Here is a 21,686-nt window from a genome sequence, read left to right as displayed (position 1 = left end):
AGGAACATCCAGTCCTCAGTCCAGGGAATGGCGCATAGGGCGACAGAAAGCATGAGGAACATCCAGTCCTCAGTCCAGGGAATGGCGCATATGGTGATGGGAAGCAGGAGGAACATCCAGTCCTCACTACAGGGAATGGCGCATAGGGTGACGGGAAGCAAGAGGAACATTCGGTCCTCAGTCCAGGGAATGGCACATAGGGCGACGGGAAGCCGGCGGAACATTCGGTCCTCAGTCCAGGGAATGGCTCATAGGGCGACTGGAAGCAGGAGGAACATCCAGTCCTCCGTCCAGGGAATGGTGCATAGGGCAACGGGAAGCAGGAGGAACATCCAGTCCTCAGTCTAGGGAATGGTTCATAGGGAGACGGGAAGCAGAGGAACATCCAGTCCTCAGTCCAGGGAATGGCGCATAGGGCGACAGGAAGCAGGAGGAACATCCAGTCCTCAGTCCAGGGAATGGCGCATAGGGCGACGGGAAGCAGGAGGAACATCCAGTCCTCAGTCCAGGGAATGGCGCATAGGGCGACGGGAAGCAGGAGGAACACATACTTCTGGATGGAGACTCATTCTGGAGGGCAAAAGAGGAACTTTCATTTTTAACACTACATGATCTGGAACGTCTTTTCCTTCCTCATCCGTCAATTTTAATATTCGAGCTTGGAAACCTTCATTGGCCGGACAGATCACTGTGGTTTTCCATAGAAATCCTTAAAAAGGCTGCATCTTTACTTTGGGCGAGACTTTTTAGATTGCATATTCACCCCCATGGGATTATAGTGGTGGTATAGACGAAGAACCAAAATGTGTTGCCCCACTCATTGGTGCTCATTTTATCAATCTCAGAAAGATGAAAGACTGGTGTTCTTGGGAGTCGAACCAGCGACCATGAGGTCAGTCAGAGTGAAGTCAGAGACCCGACGTACATAGTAACTTAACGCTCCCTCAGTTTTCTCAGCATACTGATTTGTATTTGTTGCTGCATGTTTACTGCAAATGCTGTCCTTCCACATAAGACATTATATTTTGCAAGCCACAACATGCATGTTTGCATGACTAAAGTCAACATTTAAATATGCTGCTCTTTTAATGCTCTCGTTTGGGCCATGGGTGGGGCGTGTTGCATGGAAAATATATTCACCAACAAAAGTACTGCTTTAGCAGACTTGCCCAGATCTGTGGAATATAATGAAAGGCTTTACGCTCTAGTTCAGGGTGTGCCTGACTAGGCGAACATATTTCCAGACCTGAACCACCAAAGAAAAGTCCCAAAGGAACCTTCGGGCAAGTTCTATAGTTAACCCAAAAACCTGTGCAGGGCACGCTGGCGAATCCATTGCTTCTTCACACCTGAAACGACCTGACCTTTCAATAGAATAAGTCCAACATGGCGACATCTTGCCACTTGGCAAATGTGTTCATGCAGTCGTCATTATCGACATTTGTAATATTGGTCGACGTGCTATGTGGCTTTCCACCAATGCAAACACTACCATCCCCAGCAGGCCTATTGCTGCTCTGTAGCATAGCCACAGGGCGGCACCCATCTTCACCAGAACATTGGCAGCATAGATGAAGCCAGGGGTAAGCCATGTGAGATAGCGTTGAATCGCTCGGCCAGTGCTCGCTTTATGTTTTAGGCACACTGTTATGATCTTAAATGGCCTACAATTAAAGCACACTGATTGAAATGTGTGATGCTGATTTTTAAACGGATTGGCAGAGTGGAAAATAAAACGAGGTGTAAAATAAGCAGCCATTCCAGGATGCTGAAAGGGGGAGGCCTAGGAACTAGTTTGAAGAAACATCAGTACTCCACATTTTGTCTTTTTTATATTCTTCAATGCAAAATGGCCACCTGCTAAGTGGCAGTGATTATGCAAGGGTATCATTGAATCCTCGCTGCATCAATGTGTTGCTGGGACAATGGCCCTCCTCCTGGCCACCTTTGCCTACTTGGCACCCTGCTCCTCTATCCTGCCCCTGCAGTAATGTCATCAAGTTCGGAAAATGCTGTATGGATCCAATCCCTCATTGACTAGCCACTGCTATGCTCGCCTTGTCCACATTATCTATTGCCCTGAAATGGCCTAACATCAAAGTGAATGCAGAGGTTCAGACACTTGACTTTGAGTAAAGAATAGATGGTGAGGTTATTGACGCTCTAAGGCTCGCAATCTTTCTTCTTACAAAGTCCATGTTACTGCATGTATTCCTGTGCAGGCACCAAGAGAAGGCATTGAAATCAAGTTCAGCAGGGTCGTAAAATAAATACACCATTGGTCATCCAGGTGGGGACCTATCTTCACATGTGCAGGCTCTGTATTTCCTAACTTTCCTGATTCAACTTGGGACCCTTCATTGCCTAAGAGGGATCAAAATAGGTAAAAGTACAAGGTCGGGATGTTGAATACATTCTACGTCCAAAGCCAGTTCCCATACAAGGCAACATGCCTCAGTCCATTCTGGAAAGGCTTGCCCACCAACAAACAGTGCTCCTGAATTGCCGCTTATAAATCTAGGACTGCAGTCCCACGAATGCAGTCTAAGAATAGGTGTTGGTTGTGGCTGGGTAGTCTGTCACTACTGTATTGTATATTAAGCACTTTACTGAACGATCTTCGAAGATCTTTTTATATTGCACAAATGATTACAATGAGTAAACATGGGCAGAGTTTAAAAGAATCAAAGGACAAGAGCATTGGTCATTTCTGGGGATCGAAGTTTGAAAGGTGGTCTGACTATTTAGTCCAAGATGGGAGTCGCATGTGATGGATGTTGTGACTACGGTGCCTGAATTTGCCAGTTTTATGAGCATTGGTTGGCTAAGACATCTTTCAGCTGATGGCCTTCTACAGCCACAACCAGCTCCACTAGGCAATAGAGGGCCAATCCGGATCTGTGGGCAGCTTTAAGAACCTACTGATCTTATTATACTCTTAAAAATAGCATTTAATGTATAGCAATACACTGTATTAGAGTCCTTACTTTATATCTCGTTACATTGCTGAACCAGGAGAAATGGCTCCATCATGCACGGACTGCACACAATGGGAATATGTCAAATTCAGTACATCAGCAGGGAATCTAAAATACCCATCGGGCTAAGCAAAACAAGTTATTCAAGTTAAATTACAGTGTGAAATATACACATGTTGTGTACCATCAAAGCAAACTATTTTGCAAAGCATGTGTTTGAAACATTAATCACAGATAGCATACAGGATAAATCCTGAATAGATCAATACAGAGACAGGCTAACACAACAAAATAATATCAAAAATACCATTGTACATAGTTCATGTGTAAACTAAAATATCTGCTATCACAATACACTTCAACGATGACCTTGGTGAACAGTCACACTGGTGGAAAGTTCACATTTATATGAAATGGTGTCTGTCGTAATGAATTCATTTTTAGACTCATCAGAGAATGTATTCATGTGCATTTCTTTCTTTTGTGCAAGTAGGGCAGGTGGTTGCAGCGACGCCAGTGATCTTATTTTATACATCTAATGAAGTTTGCTTCATACAGATTGTCGTTTTTGGCAGGTCCGACAAGTTTAATGGTTGCAATGCTTTTTTGAATTGTCCATGTATTTTTTTGGCATATGGTGTTAAGTGTATTTTCTTTGTGGCTTGTAAACCATTGCATATTACGCCGGTCTTTTGGGGTGAGAAGAATGGGGAAGACTTAGACAAGCTGCTCCCCATTTCTGATGCTGGTGGTGTTCATGTTGGTGTGCTAGATCTTTCTGCTGCGTTGGACTTCATTGCCCAATTGTACCTGTACTAACATTGTTACTGCTCCAAGTCAAACTTATAACGGCGCTTTCTGTAACCAGCGCCTAGATGCCTTCGGGTTTGGTGCGCACTACAAATAACTAAATAAATAAAATACAATTGTATATGTTCCCCGGCTTGAGTGGCTGGTCCTAGAGTGGGCCGTGCTCTGCTGGATTTGCTGTTATTCCGGAGTCAGCACCTCATCCAGGAACTGCTACATGGATGGGAGCCCTGATGGGCTCTGTATGGAAGGGGAAGGGCCTGGAGTCCTGGAGGGGACATCCACAGTATTGGATGCACAAACTTTACAAACTGTTTCTGTTCCTAATGTAAGGTGGCAGCAGCTCCCATTAGTCGGTAATGTGCGTCAATGAGAGAGAATTTCTGAGTCGCCATTAGGATAAGAGCAAACGTCATCTTTTTATCACCTCTCTCATAAATCAGACGAGCACCCTTTCTTATTTAAGATATTACTGTTTGAATAAAATGTATAACGTTTTGATGTCCCTCAGTGATCCAGTTCATGCCCCCCCTTTAGTGTCTTCACCCTCCACTACCTGTTCACGACGTTCTCAATTATCACTTTTTCTCCTTGTAATCCCCCTGCAAAGGAATTGCTCTGCGCACTGTTAATGCCCGTGTGCTCGTGTTCTAATGGAAGTGCATGCCTTCGTGTTTAATAAATACAAAATTCAATAGCATGACGGACCAAAAGTAAGTTGCAATGCTAGGATTGTGCGTTCGGAACCCTTTTGTAGGCCTGGACATCACTGATGATGAATTGCGAACCTCCATTTTGTATTTACTAGGTCACTGGACGGCAGGCTCCAGGTGTCCCACCGCAAAGGCCTGCCCCATGTCATCTACTGCCGGCTCTGGCGATGGCCAGACCTTCATAGCCACCACGAGCTGCGGGCGGTGGAGCTCTGCGAGTATGCCTTCAACATGAAGAAAGATGAAGTCTGTGTGAATCCGTATCATTATCAGCGAGTCGAGACGCCAGGTGAGGACATATGCTGTCTACTGAAATCCAGCGCATTTCTTCTATTCCTCTCCAAAGGCTAATGATTGTAGACTTGCCTTACCACACTTTCCGAATTGTAATTCCCTTTTTTCAGTCAAGCAAGTATTCCGTGGAAGACAGTTGCAAGTAACATCAAAGGGAAGGCAGCAAACGTCTTTAGGAGCAAGGCTCAGATGAAGATGTGTGAGGGCCCTTTGAACAGGAGGGTTGAGCCCCTCCTGCCTAGATTGAAAATAGTCGGAGGCATCCGTGGGATGCATACACAACAGTTGTGACAAAGATGAGGTTAATAGCTTTCGATTATAACGAGGCAGCTAGCCTAAACATTAAATGCCCACTGAAGAGCTTGAAACCCTTCTTTGTCAGCAAGTGGCTGATGTGGAAGAACCAGTGTTGGAAGGCAATGAGGAGATAACGCTTTAGTATATCCCACAGGAAGAGAAAACGCAGCTTTTAAGCCCCAGAAACAAAATGTCGACATGAGTATAGTGGTGTGTTATAAGACTGCCGACTGGCAACATGGAGGGTGGGGGGCGGGGAGTGGCCCTGAGACATTCCTTTAAAAGGCCCCTACGCCGTCCCTCAAAGGAGCGATTGAGTTGCTTGAGGGGGACTGGATATTTGAGAGGCAACACATCTGGGACTGGAAGGATCAGTATATTGGTGATCTCGAAACCTAAAGAGCATGCAGGGGATGTTAACCTTCGCTGGAGGTTGGGAGTACATCTGAGGTTTGTGGCATTCGCAAGTCAGGGGGGCCTCGAAACAACAGAGACCACGTCCGCATTAACCACAGAGAGGTGTTTTCACTGGGTGCCCTTACTACCAGTTTTAAATCCTCAGTTTCAACTGATAGATTGGTGACAGCCACCCCTAAGTCAACTCTGCAGCAACACAGGAGCTAGTTACCATAGAAGAACGTAAATCTTCAGCAGCCGTTTCATGTCCCTTGTGTCTTCACAAGCATCTCGTTTGGAAGGATATGCTGTGTCAATATTATTTTATCAAAGGAAATCCCACACTTACTGCAAACAGAAGCACTTGTTTGCATACCTTTTTAACACAATTGCCTTTTCAGTACAAACATTGAAAAATCAAGGCAACAAGAAAAAACATCAACACATTTTAAAAGGTTTTAGAAAAAATCATGTTTCTGAAATTGCGACCGTGTGCATGCTTCCACCATTGCTCACCATGTGGAGCCCAGCACACTCAAAGATGGCCGCCCGCTACCCATTTGAGGCATCCACTGCCTAATCCACCCAGCAGATGCTGGTGAGTCCTGATTGGCTGGTGACCCTTCTTCAGCTACCTATCGGGAGCCGGCAGGCGAAGCCGGCCCACTCTCACCAAGGCCCAGTGAAACAAAGCTGACTCCTGTCCTCAGCCTTACTCGCCGTTCGCCTGGACACTATGCCCTTTTTCACCTCGCACTAATCCCTGCTTGTGGTTACACAGCTGACTCTCCTCCTCGTGAATCTATGGACTAGCGCTCTCATCATCCTGAAAGTAAGACTAGTAACATTATCAACTATTTCAGCGCTTCCGAATGCTATGCTTATTCCCACGAGCTTGCTACCTAGTATAGCTATATAAGTTGTCCGCTCTGTGCCTACTGCCCTACAAGCATTTATCTTGCCTGTTGAACTAGCTGACATACTATCTATCCTGATGTTGATAATGCCTTTACTATGCTAATATAATCACATACGCCACTTGACGAGCTGTAGCAACGTGCTCCATGCACACCTCTGTACTAAGTCTGCACATCTATTACGAGCATCCTGACTTTAATCAACTGAGCCGACTGCATATTTGAGCCCCTAGTCGCTACCTATTTGCGGTTGCTTACCACCAAGTGATCGCACCATTTCAGTGCCTTATTTGCTTGCATTGCCTATGTCTGTTCTCATTGCCGCCCAGCCCATACCTTCCCATTGCATGACCACGGCACCGCTTTCATTTGCGGCTTTGTTCGCCTGCGCTTGCCTTGAAATTGCTATGCTGCCAACCCCATGCTCGCTTTTGAAATGATTGAGCTCTTGCTCAGAACCGCAACGTGGACCCACTTGTTAGCTCCATGATATATGCTACTCTGCCTGCCTGATACGCTCATTGTGTATTCCCAAATATGCTGCGCCACACCTTGATCTATGCCTGCATATGTTGCACCGCTCCGCATAAGACATGTCCACATGATCTAAGCCAACTCCAGGGTACCTGCCTTACTCTGCTGTGCCTTTCAACTTGACATTTACCTGATCTGCCAATACTTGCTGCCAACACTAGAATGTCTTGTCTGCCTGAATTGTTGCACCGTTACAATTAGATCATGCTTCTTGCATTCTGCATTGTTCCCTGCCTAACATACTAATGTATATGCAAGCTTTGGTATTTGCTTTGCCGGTGTACCCTGATCTGATGCACCCCATTGCTTGACTCTGAATAAGTAGACTTAACCTGTCTTAAACTCATTAGCCTGCATTGCTCGCACAGAGCACGCACTGCCTAGCCAAATGGTGCCTGTAATGCTTACCTATAACTGCCTGACAGACCCGGCGGCCCTTCCTCTCTAATCTCGGTAACATGCTACCACGCTGGTCCTCCCTAAGGTGACTGCTTTCCTCATTACAAGTACTACTCTCAGTGTGGTCAATTACCAGGTCGTCACACCTACCACCTCCCAATTTAGCTGCACCTAGCTCCTTGCACACCTCATCCATGGCCACCTCTCACAGATCTCCTGATACCTACCAAAGTACTGCACCTCAATACCACAACATCTACCTCAACGATCCGGCCCTATGGCTCGACCATTTCGCCAAAAAACCCTCACCCAACCAACCATGTCCTATCACTCTTAGAAACCTAAGATTAGGATCTAGATTTATGGGTAAGAAGGGACACCCCATGTACCTGAGCCCATACCTCAAAACTCATACGCACAGCCCGCCACCTCACCCAAGCCCCATCACCCTCAAACCATCACAGCTTCATCAAGCAACGTTGGTTTAATTAAAGCTGCCCTGATTAACGCAAGATCCCTAGCTGCGCACACTCTGGACATTGCTGATCTTGTCAAAACTCAGGAACTCGACTTCGACATCTCCGAGACCTGGCTGCACGCGGCTTCCGGCCCGGCACTCTCATTGGCCATCCCGACTGATTACTCCATCATCAGATGTGATCGCACCTCGAGAGGTGGAGGAATTGCTTTCATCGCTAGAAACTCATTAGGACTTAGAACCATCCCAAGCACTAAGGTGGAAACTGCAGAGTTACTCTCTGTCAAGCTCAGACTCTCAGCTAACCAAACGGCTACCATCCACCTAATATACAGACCCCCTGGTCCACCCACATCTTTTGTGGATGATATCTCTACGTTAGTACTCAACAATGCTAAATCCAACTCCCAAACCATCATTCTTGGCAACCTCAATCTAGGACACCAAGACCCTAATGATCCTGCGGCCCTCGACCTAGCTAATACCTTTACAGATTTAGGTTTCACTCACCACATACAGGAACCCACCCACATTAAAGGGCGGTCCCTTGACTGGCTTAGTGACACCAATTGCAATATTAGCGTAATCTCCAACGCCCCTTGCTTGTGGTCTGACCACCATGTCATCACTTTCAGCATCGGAGCAGCCCCACCACCCAGGCCTTTGGTCGCCCCAGCCACCCTCACTAGAAATAAAAAGAACATTACGACAGAAAAACTACTCCCCCTTATCCTTCCCACACTAAATAACGCTCCTGACACTTGCTCAGACCCCACCAACCTAGCCGACATGTATAACCAGTCACTGCTTGCAGCAATCAACTCTATCGCCCCGCTCAAACTGAGGAAACCCAAACAACGAGCACACCTGAACTCGTGGTTTACTCCCCAGCTTAGAGTGTTACGCAAAGAGAAACGCAAAGCAGAGTCACGCTGGAGAAGTCACCACTCCGACACCCACAAAGACAGTCTTCTGATAGCCACCCTTAACTATAAAGAAGCTGTAGTCCAGGCAAAAAAAGATTCTTATAATAACCGCATTATGTCAGCCCAGTCCAATACTAAGGAACTCTTTAATATCCTTAAGGAACTCGAGACACCTGCAGCCCCCCCTGACTCTTGCTCCAAAGACAACACTTGGTACACCAATATTCAGTCAGCACTCCTGGGTAAAATTGCTACCCTCCAATCTAAAATCGGGGACAAACAGAAATCCCTACAGCTTGACCAACCACCGACCACACCTACACTTAATACACATTTAACCTATCCGCATAAACCTTTCTCCTTCTCCCCAATCACTACTCTCGAAATAGAAAACATCCTAAACAATTTAAAACCTTCCAATTGCCAAGGCGACCCCTGCCCAGCACCTATTATCAAGGAAGCATCTCATGAGCTAGCCCCGTTCATTAGAGCATTCATAAATGCTTCTTTCAAGACAGGTATTGTCCCCAACAACCTAAAGGATGCATGGGTTATCCCACTCCTCAAAAAACCCTCCCTTGACCCTAATATCCCAACTAACTTCAGACCTATCACTACAGTCCCATTCCTGCTCAAGATCCTGGACCACACAGCCTACCTGCAGATTCAGGATTACCTCGAACTAAACAATCTCCTGGGCTTAAGACAATCGGGGTTCTGCCCTAAACATGGCACGGAGTCAGCTCTGATCAACTTGAAAACTCAGATGGAGTCACTGAAGGACAATGGGAAGCTAGCTCTTCTCCTTCTCCTCGATCTCTTTGCGGCTTTTGATCTGGTTAACCATCAAATACTCTGCCAGCATCTCAAATCCGCAGCCCACTTCTCCGACTCTGCCAATGCCTGGATCCACTCATTCCTGAGCAATAGATCCATCAGGGTCTTCTCACCGCTGGCATCAGCGGTTCCCTCCCCTATTCACTGTGGCGTTCCTCAAGGCTCGTGTGTATCCCCTACGTTGTATAACATATTCACCAAGCCCCTCTTCGATGTGCTTGACTATCTGGGTGTCTCCTACACTAACTACGCAGACGACACCCAGATACTCATCCCGATCACAGGAGACTACACAGCTGACACCAAAGCCCTTAACGATGTTTACTCAGTCATCCAGGCCTGGATGGCACAGCACAAACTTTGCCTTAACGATGATAAGACTGAGCTATTACTTTTAGGATCAAATCATCGGCTCAACAAACTAGACCAAACCTACAAGTCCTTCATTATTGACTGCAATGACCTTAAAGTCTCCAAAGATACTAAGACGCTAGGGGTCTATCTTGACTCCTCACTTTCTCTGAACAGACAAATAAATGCAGTTAGGTCAGCTCCGGCCTATGCCTGCAAACTTAACACTGCCTGTAGACCCTTCCTAAATTCCACCAACTGTATCACACTCGCCAGAACTCTTGTTATGGCCAAAATCGACTACTGTAGTGCTCTCTACCTAGGGACCAGTCAGTCTAACCTTAATAAATTGCAAACTGTACAAAATAATGCCTTTAAGGGCAGCCTTTAACATCCCGAGACGCTCTCATATCTCCTCCATCTGATCGGACTTACGCTGGCTCCCGGTAAAACAGAGAATTGCTCTGAAAACCCTAGCTTTGACTCACAAATGTCTGAGCAACAACGCCCCACCTTACCTGTCCGCTCGCTTCTCACGCCACACCTCCACTCGACCTACCAGAGCAGCCCAAACTCACAGCCTCATCGTGCCTAGATGCAAACTCCAGAAAGCTGATGGGGTGAGCTTCCCCGTCCTGGCCTCCAAACTCTGGGACACCTTGCCCACACCTATCAGAATTGAACCATCATTCCACTCCTTCAAGAACAATGCTAAAACATGGCTGCTCTCCCAAGACTCATGAGACCTTGACACAGTCCAGACTCCATATGGGGTACAGGAATGAATATACATTTTCTCTCTGCTCTGTCCCTGTATTATACGCTGTTAATGGTACCCTTCGGTACATGTATATATGCTGTATATTTTTGTAACTCACTGTAACTACTGCTTTTTGTAACATGTTTAAGAGTATGCGCCCGGTTGCCCTTGGGCCTGGTTTTTTGCACTTTATAAATAAAATAAAATATTTCAAATATTCCCACACACGAACAGCACTAAAAAGAAAAATCAAACGGTAATATCCATCCAAATCATTCTCATCACACTAATACTCCTTACGCACACTCATACGCAATGCTCCAATAATATATCAGACTAAATTATACTCTTTACATATTTCTTGGACAACTAGTGATTAGCAAATTATTTTCCTAGCTCCCTTAAGTATCTCCATATTACAAATTTATTAAGCAGCTACTGGTTACACATGTTTTCTTAGCTCCCCCAAGTCACCGACATATTAAATGTAGCTGGTCTTCATCAGGGGGAATACATTTTTGATCTAGAAACAACTTCCATCTTAGTTGTAAAAATCGAAATAACCGGCTAAAAACGAGCATTCAATGCTAAATAAGCAAGAGCATATATACAATACGGGAGAATAAATCCCCCATATAGAAATAAATAATAGAAATGAGAAATAAAGTATGACCTGGATATTAATTCTTGAGACCAATGAGAGACAAAGGACCATTCCCACCACCTTCTATTAAAAGGCACATGTTCTGCAAATTGAAATTCAAAGCTTAAGTTTTGTTTGTGAAAATACACTCCTATATGCCAACAAGAAATGTAATTGGAGGAGAAAACCGATATCTCGGAAGCAGCGCAGTGAAAAATCAATCAGGACTCTGATATTGTGCTCCACTATGCAACATGGAACGGCACCAGGCTCCAGAAGGCGGCATGTAGCTGTCACCAAGATTTTCCACGGGGTGGCGTGATAATATACTGAGAAAGATGAGCAACATAACTATAGGCACCAAAACCTTTGTAAGAAAAAGCCGGGTGCCAGCTGAAAAACAATAATGGTTACACCTTACCATTCTGATGATTGAAAATGGCCACTTGAAAAATTATATTGCACAGTACAAAAACAAAGGGTTAATATGCTGAATATGATGATTACCAACACATTTGCATTTAGAGCTCATCTATACATTTTAGAAACAAAAATACTCAAAGATATGGACACAAACAATCATGAGTAGTAGACATGCAATGCTGGTATAAAATAAGGATGTTACAAGTACTTATTTATCTCTTTCCTTATGAAGGAGGTCTCTAATTTAAACTGCATCCCTTCCCATGCATTGTTTTTTGTTGGCAAACATAATGTGATTTAGAGGGTAAGCAACATTTCACAACATACAGAATGCTGGATCACATGAATCCACAATCGGACGCTGGAAGAGCTTTAGTCCTCATTCATGACTTATAAAAACAGTTCTACTTTAAATGGTGGTGCTGTTTACCTGCAGTATTGTAAGGAGGCACAGTGTTTGCATGATGTACAAAGCCAGTGTAGCGATCTGAAAATAAAGTCCGATGTCCTTCGACAGAATCAAATGTGTATTATTTCCTAATCTTATTAATGAAAGAGGCATATTAATAAACATCTAGTTACACTTTGTATTTGAAAAGATACAAGATTTGTGATATCAATGCTGCATGCAGATATGTAGATACTTAGCTTGGAGTTACATTTACAGGAATCTGATGGATATCCTATTTTCTTAGCAACTAAAGGATTTCGGGTTCGAATGAAGAAAGGCCCCTCATCACGCTTTTCAATTACTTCAGTAATAAGGACAATTCAGTCCGATCATTGAACCCTTCTCTGTGAGATCTTGTTTTAAGGATCTACTTTTGCACGTTGTGATGTTGTAGAATTTCCAAATTCATATTCTTGATTGGATTTGCGATCACCTCTCTAACCTGCCAAAACCTATTTTTGCTAACCAGGCATGTTGATAATCCAAAGTACAATTTGGAACATGGACGCAGCATAGAACTGGCATAACAAAGACTGCCTGGCTTTTTATGTAAATTTGCTTGCAACACATGTTCCACGTTGCTAATTATCATGATCTAAGGCAGCCCCAAATTTGAGATTTTCCCACCAGTTCTTTGATTTGTGAATGAACTAGAAAGTCTTGAATATGTCTAGCTCTTCTAAAAGTGAAGAGTGGTTTAAGTTGAAATTCATCACAAGATTGCAGTAAATGCCAATCCCTTAATACTGTTGTTTTAATGTCAGAGATGTATTTCCCAAACACACACTATTTGGGATATCACTGAACATTCAGTTCTTTCTAAGTCAATCTGTCACATATCTTCATTTTGTTAGCTCTAGTTAGGTTCTTAGCTCCATGTGTCTAAACTTTCTAGCAGTAGGTTCTCTGAACTGTGCTGCAAATCGTCTTGCCGGGTGTACTCTTACTGAATGCCAGGGTGTTGAGCTCCGTTGATGCCAGTCACCCAGCTAAATTCATTCTAAGATGATGGGAACCGGTTTTTGGAAAAGGTAGCTTGTTGACTGGAAGTAGTCATATGGGGCAATCCAGTGCGTCATAAAACTTATGAATTGGTCCTTGAGCCATTGAGGCTGCCCCCTTATTCTCTCTTGCAGTATATTTCTTTGTATCCTTGCCCTGCTTGCCTGCCTGCTTATTCTAATCCTTTCTGCTTGGTCTACCTCTTCTGACCTATGGTAAAATTACAGAGTGCAGTTCAAATTTCAGGATAATCATCCCTCTGCTTTTCTGCATTACCCATGATGCTACCGATAAACAGCACCACTCTTGTTTTTTGTAATTGTATTAATGTTCACCGAAACACATGATGTTCTGTCCACTAGGCACCTATGAACCTCCAGTTGTTTGTGAAGGAAATTGCCATCCACATCAGCCAACTCCTGTCAGGCTAATGGAGTGAACCTCAAGCCATCCTCCAAACAATGACTTCTTATAGCGACTGCTCCCACGATATAACCAATCATTAAAGCGTAAAAGTTTTATCTACAACGGAAGAAATATAAAGGAAAATCCAAGCAACTGTTTGTGAATTACAGACCCATCAAAATAGGGCACCAAGCTTCCAGCAATCAGTCACAAGATTGTGTCATGCGTAATGTAATACTATTGGAAGACTGAATAGCCGCACTTTGTTAGTGGGAGAGTCTTTTTGATTACAGTGAAATCTTAAGTTCTGTCCTGTTACAGCATGTATTTTCTAGTGTCTATGGCATATGCTATTCCTTGCTCTCTAACCCATTTTGTGGGTCTAGCATATTAGTCTAGTCATGTGTTTGGTTAATATTGAAGACCTATTGCCATTCCAAACAACTTTTTGAATGATTCATTAACTCTGCGCTTTATAACATCTTCCCTAAAACAATCCTGGTCCAAACTTCTCATCAGGAAATCTACCTTGGATCCAGGCCAACCATGTCACTTTAGGCCTATAGCAAATACACCAGTCCTCATTAAGATATTGGATATGAGAAAAGTGGGAACACTGCCACTCACCTAAGAGACCATGAATTTCCCAAAACAACAGCAATTGCAGTCGGTGTAATTGTGAACATAAAGTTGACAAGAGTGGACCCGATCAAGGGTTGCTGACGGGAGGGGTGAAGTCATCACTCAAGTACTAAAAGTCAAGAGGGGTCAGTGCCCGGAATAGGGGGACCCAGAGGTGAGACCATCACAATACATGAACTGTGGATTACAATTAAGGAAGCAAAAGCCGGGGGGTGCTGTTGAGCAGCCAGCAAAATGGCTGCCTAGCTTAATATCTCCGTGCACTGCCGTATTACATCCGCTGTCATCTGCGGCATTCTTTATCATCCTGCATTTTTACTGGTTCCCCTGCATTGCTGATGAATTGGGCTTCTCGTGTGTGCAGTTTTGGCCGAAATCGGTGGATGGGACCGTTTCTTGGCCCATCCTGTCTTTTCCTTGAGGTCGGGCCGGCCCTGTCATCGTTGCTGCCGAGGGGGCGCACGGCGGGCTGCTGTGAGCCGCCCCCTTCAGGGACAGAGACCTTCCTTTCAACTGCTCGCATCGGAGCTGTGACCGGGCTACCTGGCTGCCTCCCATTTCGGACCTGCGCTTCGGAGCGGGGCTGTAGTGCGCCGCCACCGGCTGGGACGTCTTGCACTCCTGGGGGTGTCCTGTGGCCCATGCGGGGGCCGTCTCCTGGCGGCTGTGTGGTCGCGTGCTCGCCTGGGCTTGCGGCGGCCCGCCTCGCGGCTGGCATGCCCTGGACTGCTCCCTCCACTCGGCCAGCGCGCCTCTGTGTCCCGGCGAGGGCTGCGCTCGCGGGAGCGTGTTGCGGCGTCGCGGCTCATCTGAGCCCCCTCCGCGCTGCCTGCTTCATTCCGGCGGGCCCCGGGAGGCTGGCTGCGGTCGCACAGCCGTTCGGGCCGACCATTCACCAGGTGAGCAGGCTCTGGGGGGTCGACACGAGAAAGCCCTATCCGCCCCCCTCCTCCACGGCATTCTTGGCTCCCCGTGGTGCCTGAGCATGTCATCCAGGCTGGGTCTAGACTGCTGCAGCACTGGTTTTAAATTATACGGATTGTAGCCTTGGCTTGACTGCACTAGTAAGCTGTAGCACTAGTCAACACTACTGGCAACCTTCCTCTGTGTGCTCTGGGGCCCCACTGCCAACTGCAGTGACAGAACTCATCTACTCTCTGAGATACCCCTATAAATACTGGCGTCCTGTCCTTTCTTCTGCAACTTACCTGTGTCACCGTAGAGTTATCCGGACTGGAGCCTGGGCTTGCCTGCTTTAGCAGGCTGTAGCACTCGTCAACACTACTGGCAACCTACATCTGTATGCTCTGTGGCCCCATTGCCAACTGCAGTGACATAACTCATCTACCTCTTGGGCCACACCTATAAACGCTAGCATCCTGCCCTTTCTTCTGCAACTTGCCTGTGCTACAGTAAGGGGCTCCTCGCTCGCCTGTACGGTCACTGACCCGGTCCTGCTTCTGAATCCCTGTGCCACACATCCACTTCCCCGCCTGGGGCCTCCCCCCTGCTGCCTGGGTTCAGTCTTGCAAGATGCCAAATAGATCCAGGAATGTAAATAAGTCCGGCGCAATGGACAAATTCGCCAAGGCGACCCCAAGGGTGGAGGCGATCCAAACACCTGGTGAGCAGTCGGATGAGGCGACCCCGGCAGAGGCATCCACTTCTGAGTTGACTGTAATGATGGAGTCCATGGCCAGAAATTTCGCATCATTCCATGAGAAATTGGACAACATTAATGCAAATGTTGCATCTCTCAGAGCCAAACTGGACCATCATGGCTCGAGAATCACTGAGGCTGAAACCAGGATAGGCACTAATGAGGACTGCATAACTGCGCTGCAGGACACGGTGACCACGCTTACACGGGATATGAAGTCAGTCAAAGCTAAATGTGATGATCTGAAATCCAGATCTCGAAGAAACAATATACGCATTGTTGGGGTCCCTGAAAATGCACTAAAGGGCCGGCTCGAACTGGCAATCGAAGATCTGCTGAAGGACTTACTGGGCAATCCTGACCTATCCCCCCTTCTTTACTGTCGAGAGGGCTCACAGAGAGCTTAGTCCACGCCCCAAACCGGGAGACTTCCCGCGGCCTATCATTGCAAAAATTCTGAGCTTCAGAGACCGGGATCTGATCCTCCGGTTGGCGCGGGAGAAGGGAGAGCTTAGGCTTGAGTCACAGGTGATCATGATATTTCCCGACTTTTCTACTGGAGTGCAGCAGGAGCGCCGCCAGTTCCTGGGGGTTAAACAATTGCTCAGAGAGAGGAATATTCCCTATGTCATTTTGTTCCTGGCACAACAGAAGTTTACATTCAACCACAAACTGTACTACTTCACGGTACCTGCAGAGGCAGTTAAATTTATTGAGGCGCACATCCCCATACATGCCCCCGCTGATGACCACATGGACAATGAGTGAGCTCCTCTCCCCCCTCGTTCTTTGTGCTCATTGCTTACGTGGTGGCTGGACACCCTTTTTGTTGTTGACTGTGCTCACCTTGGCATTGTACCTCGTTTCACAATTTCTGTTGGGCATACAGCATAAATCTCTGGAGGTGCTGGCTGTTGGACTCATACTGTATGGGCCTTTTCCCTGAGTATTCCTATAACTCATTATTGGCCAGTTACACTACCTTGTGCTCCAGTTCTTCTGGTGTCCTATTCGCTTGTGTGCTGGGTGTCTGTCCGAATATTGGTCTTCCTTTCACTTGTCTTTGTCGATCCATGGCCTCACTATATGGCTTCAGCTATGTACATGCCGCTTGCCTTAATTGTGACACACACTGCTGTAACTGCGCTATGCTGAACTGGTTACCCTGATCGTATCTCTGTCTACTTGTGTTAAACTCCTACACTCTAATTCCATATTGTGATCCTACGTCTCACTTAGAAATGCGGGGTGAAGCACTAAATGACCGCAGACACTGCTTGTTTTGTAACGGAACCTGTGGGTTTCATGCATGCTTTTGCACGGCAATGGCGCACCCCATTGCAATGGCACTGTTCTCGAATTCACCTTTGTTAGAGGTTAGCCCCAGTTGGGCTCTCGTACAGGTTGGGCCAAATTGGGAGCGGCTCAGCTGTGTTCAGTTCAGGGTGGTTGTTGATTACACTGCTAATCTCGGGTTGGTGGTGAGGGAGGGGGAGGAAATTGGCACACAAGGTTGCACGGCACATGCATTAAATGGCCACAAGGTTATCCTCATTTCTATTGATGGGAGCTCACATTATCAATGGATCTGGGACGCCCACTAAACCCCTATTATGGGATTAGATTTTGTCACTGATATGTCCACCAAAATAATGTCCTGGAACGTCCGGGGATTCAGCAATCGTACTAAGGCGCGTAGGATCATGGCCTACGCCAATAGACACGGTTGTAAGTTACTATTTCTAAAGCAAACGCATTCTCAAGGTTTTATGTCAAGGGCAATGGCTCCAACATGGGACCCATCTAGGTATTTCACCTCCTATTCTACTCAATTCAGGGGCGTCCTCACGGTGGTTCATTAATCTATTATATTTGTGCTCCACAAAAGCTACATAGACCCTGAGGGTCGCTATGTTGTACTACACTGTACGCTGGTCAATAGGGAATATCTACTCGTTAATACCTACTGCCCCAATATTGACTCCCCCGAGTTCTTTGATACTGTCACAACGATATTGCTGGGCTACGTGGGAGTTCAGGTTATTTGGGGGGGAGACTTGAATCTTATTCTGGATACGACCCTTGACAGAACTGGTACTGCCTCCCGAGCCCTGTCCACTGCTGCGCGCAGGTTACATGTCCACATTCATGCACTCAATGTCTGCGATGTCTGGAGAGCGCTGTATCGCCAGCGGCGAGAGTATACCTACCACTCGTCTGTACATGGCAGTTCGTCCAGGATTGATCTGTTCTTGGTTTCTAGCGAGATCATGGGCAGGGTGGAGGAGTCTTGGATCCTACACCGCACACTGTCAGACCGTTCCCCAATCACATTAACTGTGGGGCTGGTAATACTGATTCCGACATTCAGCACCTGGCGCTTTAAGGCCAGGGCCCTCAAAGACATTGTTTTTAAGGCTAAAATACTGGCTGACATCGAATCCTTTTTTGAGCACAATTCCCTTGATGATGCGTCAGCCGCGATTAGGTTGGACACCTTTAAGGTGTTCATCAGGGGAATGTCTATCTCCCGCAAGGCCGGGGTGTTGAAGGCGAATAGAGCTGCCCTAGGTCGCTCTGAGGCCAGACTGAAGCAGCTGGAGCTGCAGAGCTCCACTGGGGCTGACCCTACTATACTCTCCCAAATTAGCGATGAACTCCAATCGTATAATACACTTGCTGTCAGTGAGGTTCGGTACTTTAGCTGCCCGCGAGCCGCCAGGAAATACGGTGAGGGCGACAGACCGGGGAGAACACTGGCAGCACTTGTCAGAGGGGAGTCTGGCCGGACCCAGATTGCTTCTATCAAAGATGGGAATGGCGGACCAACGAATCCTACATATATTTACAGAGTTCTACAAATCCCTGTACTCCCAGCCTGCTGAGCACACAGAACAACACATGCGTGAGCTTCTTGACCAGATCCCCACCACAGAAATCTCCCCCTCCACACATGACCAGCTTGACTCCCCAATAACATTAGACGAAATCGTAAAGGCCATCTCAGATCTCCCCAAAGGTAAAGCGCCGGGCCCAGAAGGTCTTACCAGCGAATTCTACCAGGAACACATTACCATTTTAGCCCCTAGGCTCCTTGAGGTGTGGGATGAATCACTCCGAGTCTCTGTCCTTCCCCCATCAATGCCGGAGGCTGTCATTACGGTTTTACTAAAACCTGGTAAACCTGAGGATGAATGTGGGTCCTATAGACCTCTCTCCCTCATGAACCTCAACACGAAGATCTTTGCTAAAATCATAGCGAATCGTTTCCTGCCTATTACGACATACTTAGTCCATGAGGACCAGGCAGGTTTCGTCCCAGGTAGATCAACCTCCCACAATATTAGAAGACTGTTTAGTGTGATGTCCCGTATAGACCAGGATGTGCAGGCCGTGGCTGTCACACTAGACGCACAGAAGGCCTTTGATATGGTCTCCTGGAGGTATATCTGGTTAGTTCTGGAGACAATGAACGTTGGCCCAAACATGATTAGGTTCATTAAACTTTTATATAGCTCACCTGTGGTGCGAGTAAGAGCTAACTCATTAACATCGGATCTCTTCACACTTTGTAGGGGTACCCGACAAGGATGCCCCTTCTCACCGATCCTTTTTGCCTTAGCAATCGAGCCGATGGCGGATTATGTCCGGGCATTCCACGCCCACAAGGGAATTAAGCTGAAAGATAACCCCAAAATGATATCCCTGTATGCAGACGATGTACTGCTGTACATCAGAGACCCGGCAGCCCATCTTGACCCTATACTGAGAGACATCACCCGCATCGGCACCCACTCCGGTTTTACAATTAACTTACTCAAAATCCGAGATCTTCCCGCTTACTAAATCTACCCAACAACCCGCCACTGAATATCCTCTCCGCTGGTCCCTGGACGGGGTCAAATACCTGGGTGTCTGGATATCCCTCTCTAAAGACACGCTGCTTGCTGATAACTACTCTGCGGTGGCACAAATAGTCGAGACTAACATTTCACGGTGGCGGAAGCTTCCATTGTCCATGGCCGGTCGGCTGTCTCTAGTTAAAATGATACTACTCCCCAAGCTCCTCTATACTTTCAGTAACATAGCCGTGTGGCCTGGGAGGGAATACTTTGCTAAACTACACATACTATGTGCACAGTTCCTATGGCACTCTGGTGCGGTCCGCAAGAAGTGGACTGACATGGCGCTTCCATATGAACAAGGTGGACTCATGGCTCCGGATCTATCAGATTACTGGACCACGGCCCAAGCCCAGCATGCCACCCATTGGTACCCCGGCTCCCCGGCACGTCCACATGTTAAATTAGAGCTACTGGCAGCCGCTGGCACCAACATAATGTCCCTTATACTGCATCAACATTACGCACCCGACTCTCCTATTGATCCCACTGCCACTACTCTTTATGCCTGGTCACGCCTGTTATACCCGACCGCCGAATCCTCCCCATACTACAAATGGCTTCCGGTGTGGGCCTTCCCTGGTTTGGAACCTATGCAAGATACTGCCCTGGCCCGTTATTGGGGGACGCTGGGATATCATGCATTGGCTGACTTCTACCCCGAGGGCAGGTTCATTGACCCCCAAACTTGGAAACAAGGGCACACCGGATCAGCTCTAGAGACCCTCCAATATTATCGACTCAGGGCTGCATTCCGTACTAAATGGCCATCCTTCCCAGATGAGCCCCCGGACGATCCAGCTATTGCATACATTGCTAATTCTGGTGGCGCCCGTGGCGTCCTCTCCTCATTGTATACGATCATTCCGGATGCTGCCCCGATACAAGTCCTCAAGGCCCATGATGATTGGACGGCTGAACTGGGTCTGGAAATTACTGATGAGGTTTGGAGGGAGATGTGCCGGCATACTAAATAGGTCTCCCTTAATTTCCGCTACCGGGCTATGCAATATAAGCTCCTAAACAGGCTATACTATACCCCTCACAGGACCTCGCGGTTCAACCACACTACACTGTACCCCGGCCCCCGCTGTGGGGCGGAAGGAGACGATCATTTGCATATGTTCTGGGCCTGCAATAAACTGCTTGAATTCTGGAACAGCGTCTTAGAAACACTCACTGCAATCACCGAAACTGTGGTGGATCTTGATCCCTTAGCAGTCCTGTTTGGTTTCTGGAGAACAGATGACTCTAGACGTCTGGCCAAATTCTTGAACATAAGTTGTGTGATAGCAAAAAAATACATACTCCAGAGTTGGAAAAGCTCTTCCCCTCTGGCCCATCAGAAATGGCTACGCCTGCTCACCTGGTCGCGAAACTGTGAGGAGGAATATCTGGCCATGCTCCTGGCCCGATCACGTCCCAAGAACATATGGGCTGAATTCAACACTTATCTTAACAATCAGAGTGGAAGTTCACCAATGCCTGGCTCGTCCCCTGACCTGTTGGATCCTATTCCTACACCAGGATCACTGCTATATTCTCATCTCGTGTGATGTTCAGCTGATACTGTTGTGTTCAATGTACTGTGACTACTGTATGGTCACAAAATTAGTTGCTATATTTCTTGTTTGCCTTGATGTATTTGCCTACTGCAAACCTTTGCCACCAAAAATAAAAGTTTTTAAAAAAAGGAAGCAAAAGCCATTGAGAAATTGAGGGAGGAGAAATCCTGCAAGAGGGGTCCAAGCCTGACCGAGGGAGATAAGGGGTGAAGCTTTCGCCCAAAGTTGAATGAAAAAAGAAACTAATAGAATTAATTTGTGTAATACGATCCGTGAAGGGTCAGTGCCCAGAAGAGGGGGACC

The 21,686-nt window shown here is 46.7% G+C and overlaps 1 protein-coding gene across 1 annotated transcript in view; it reads left to right on the top strand.

Annotated features, from left to right (window-relative positions):
- SMAD3 (SMAD family member 3) overlaps positions 1-21,686 on the top strand; it is a 503,489-nt gene that overhangs the window by 287,142 nt on the left and 194,661 nt on the right. Inside the window, exon 2 of the mRNA XM_069625135.1 lies at positions 4,597-4,790. Within this exon, the coding sequence (XP_069481236.1) occupies positions 4,597-4,790 (194 nt within the window). The remainder of the gene's footprint in view (positions 1-4,596; positions 4,791-21,686) is intronic.

This window comes from Ambystoma mexicanum, chromosome 11, assembly GCF_040938575.1.
Source record: "Ambystoma mexicanum isolate Mex_15411 chromosome 11, UKY_AmexF1_1, whole genome shotgun sequence".
Classification (NCBI taxonomy): Eukaryota; Metazoa; Chordata; class Amphibia; order Caudata; family Ambystomatidae; genus Ambystoma; species Ambystoma mexicanum.
This window is presented reverse-complemented; position numbering and strand designations above follow the sequence as displayed.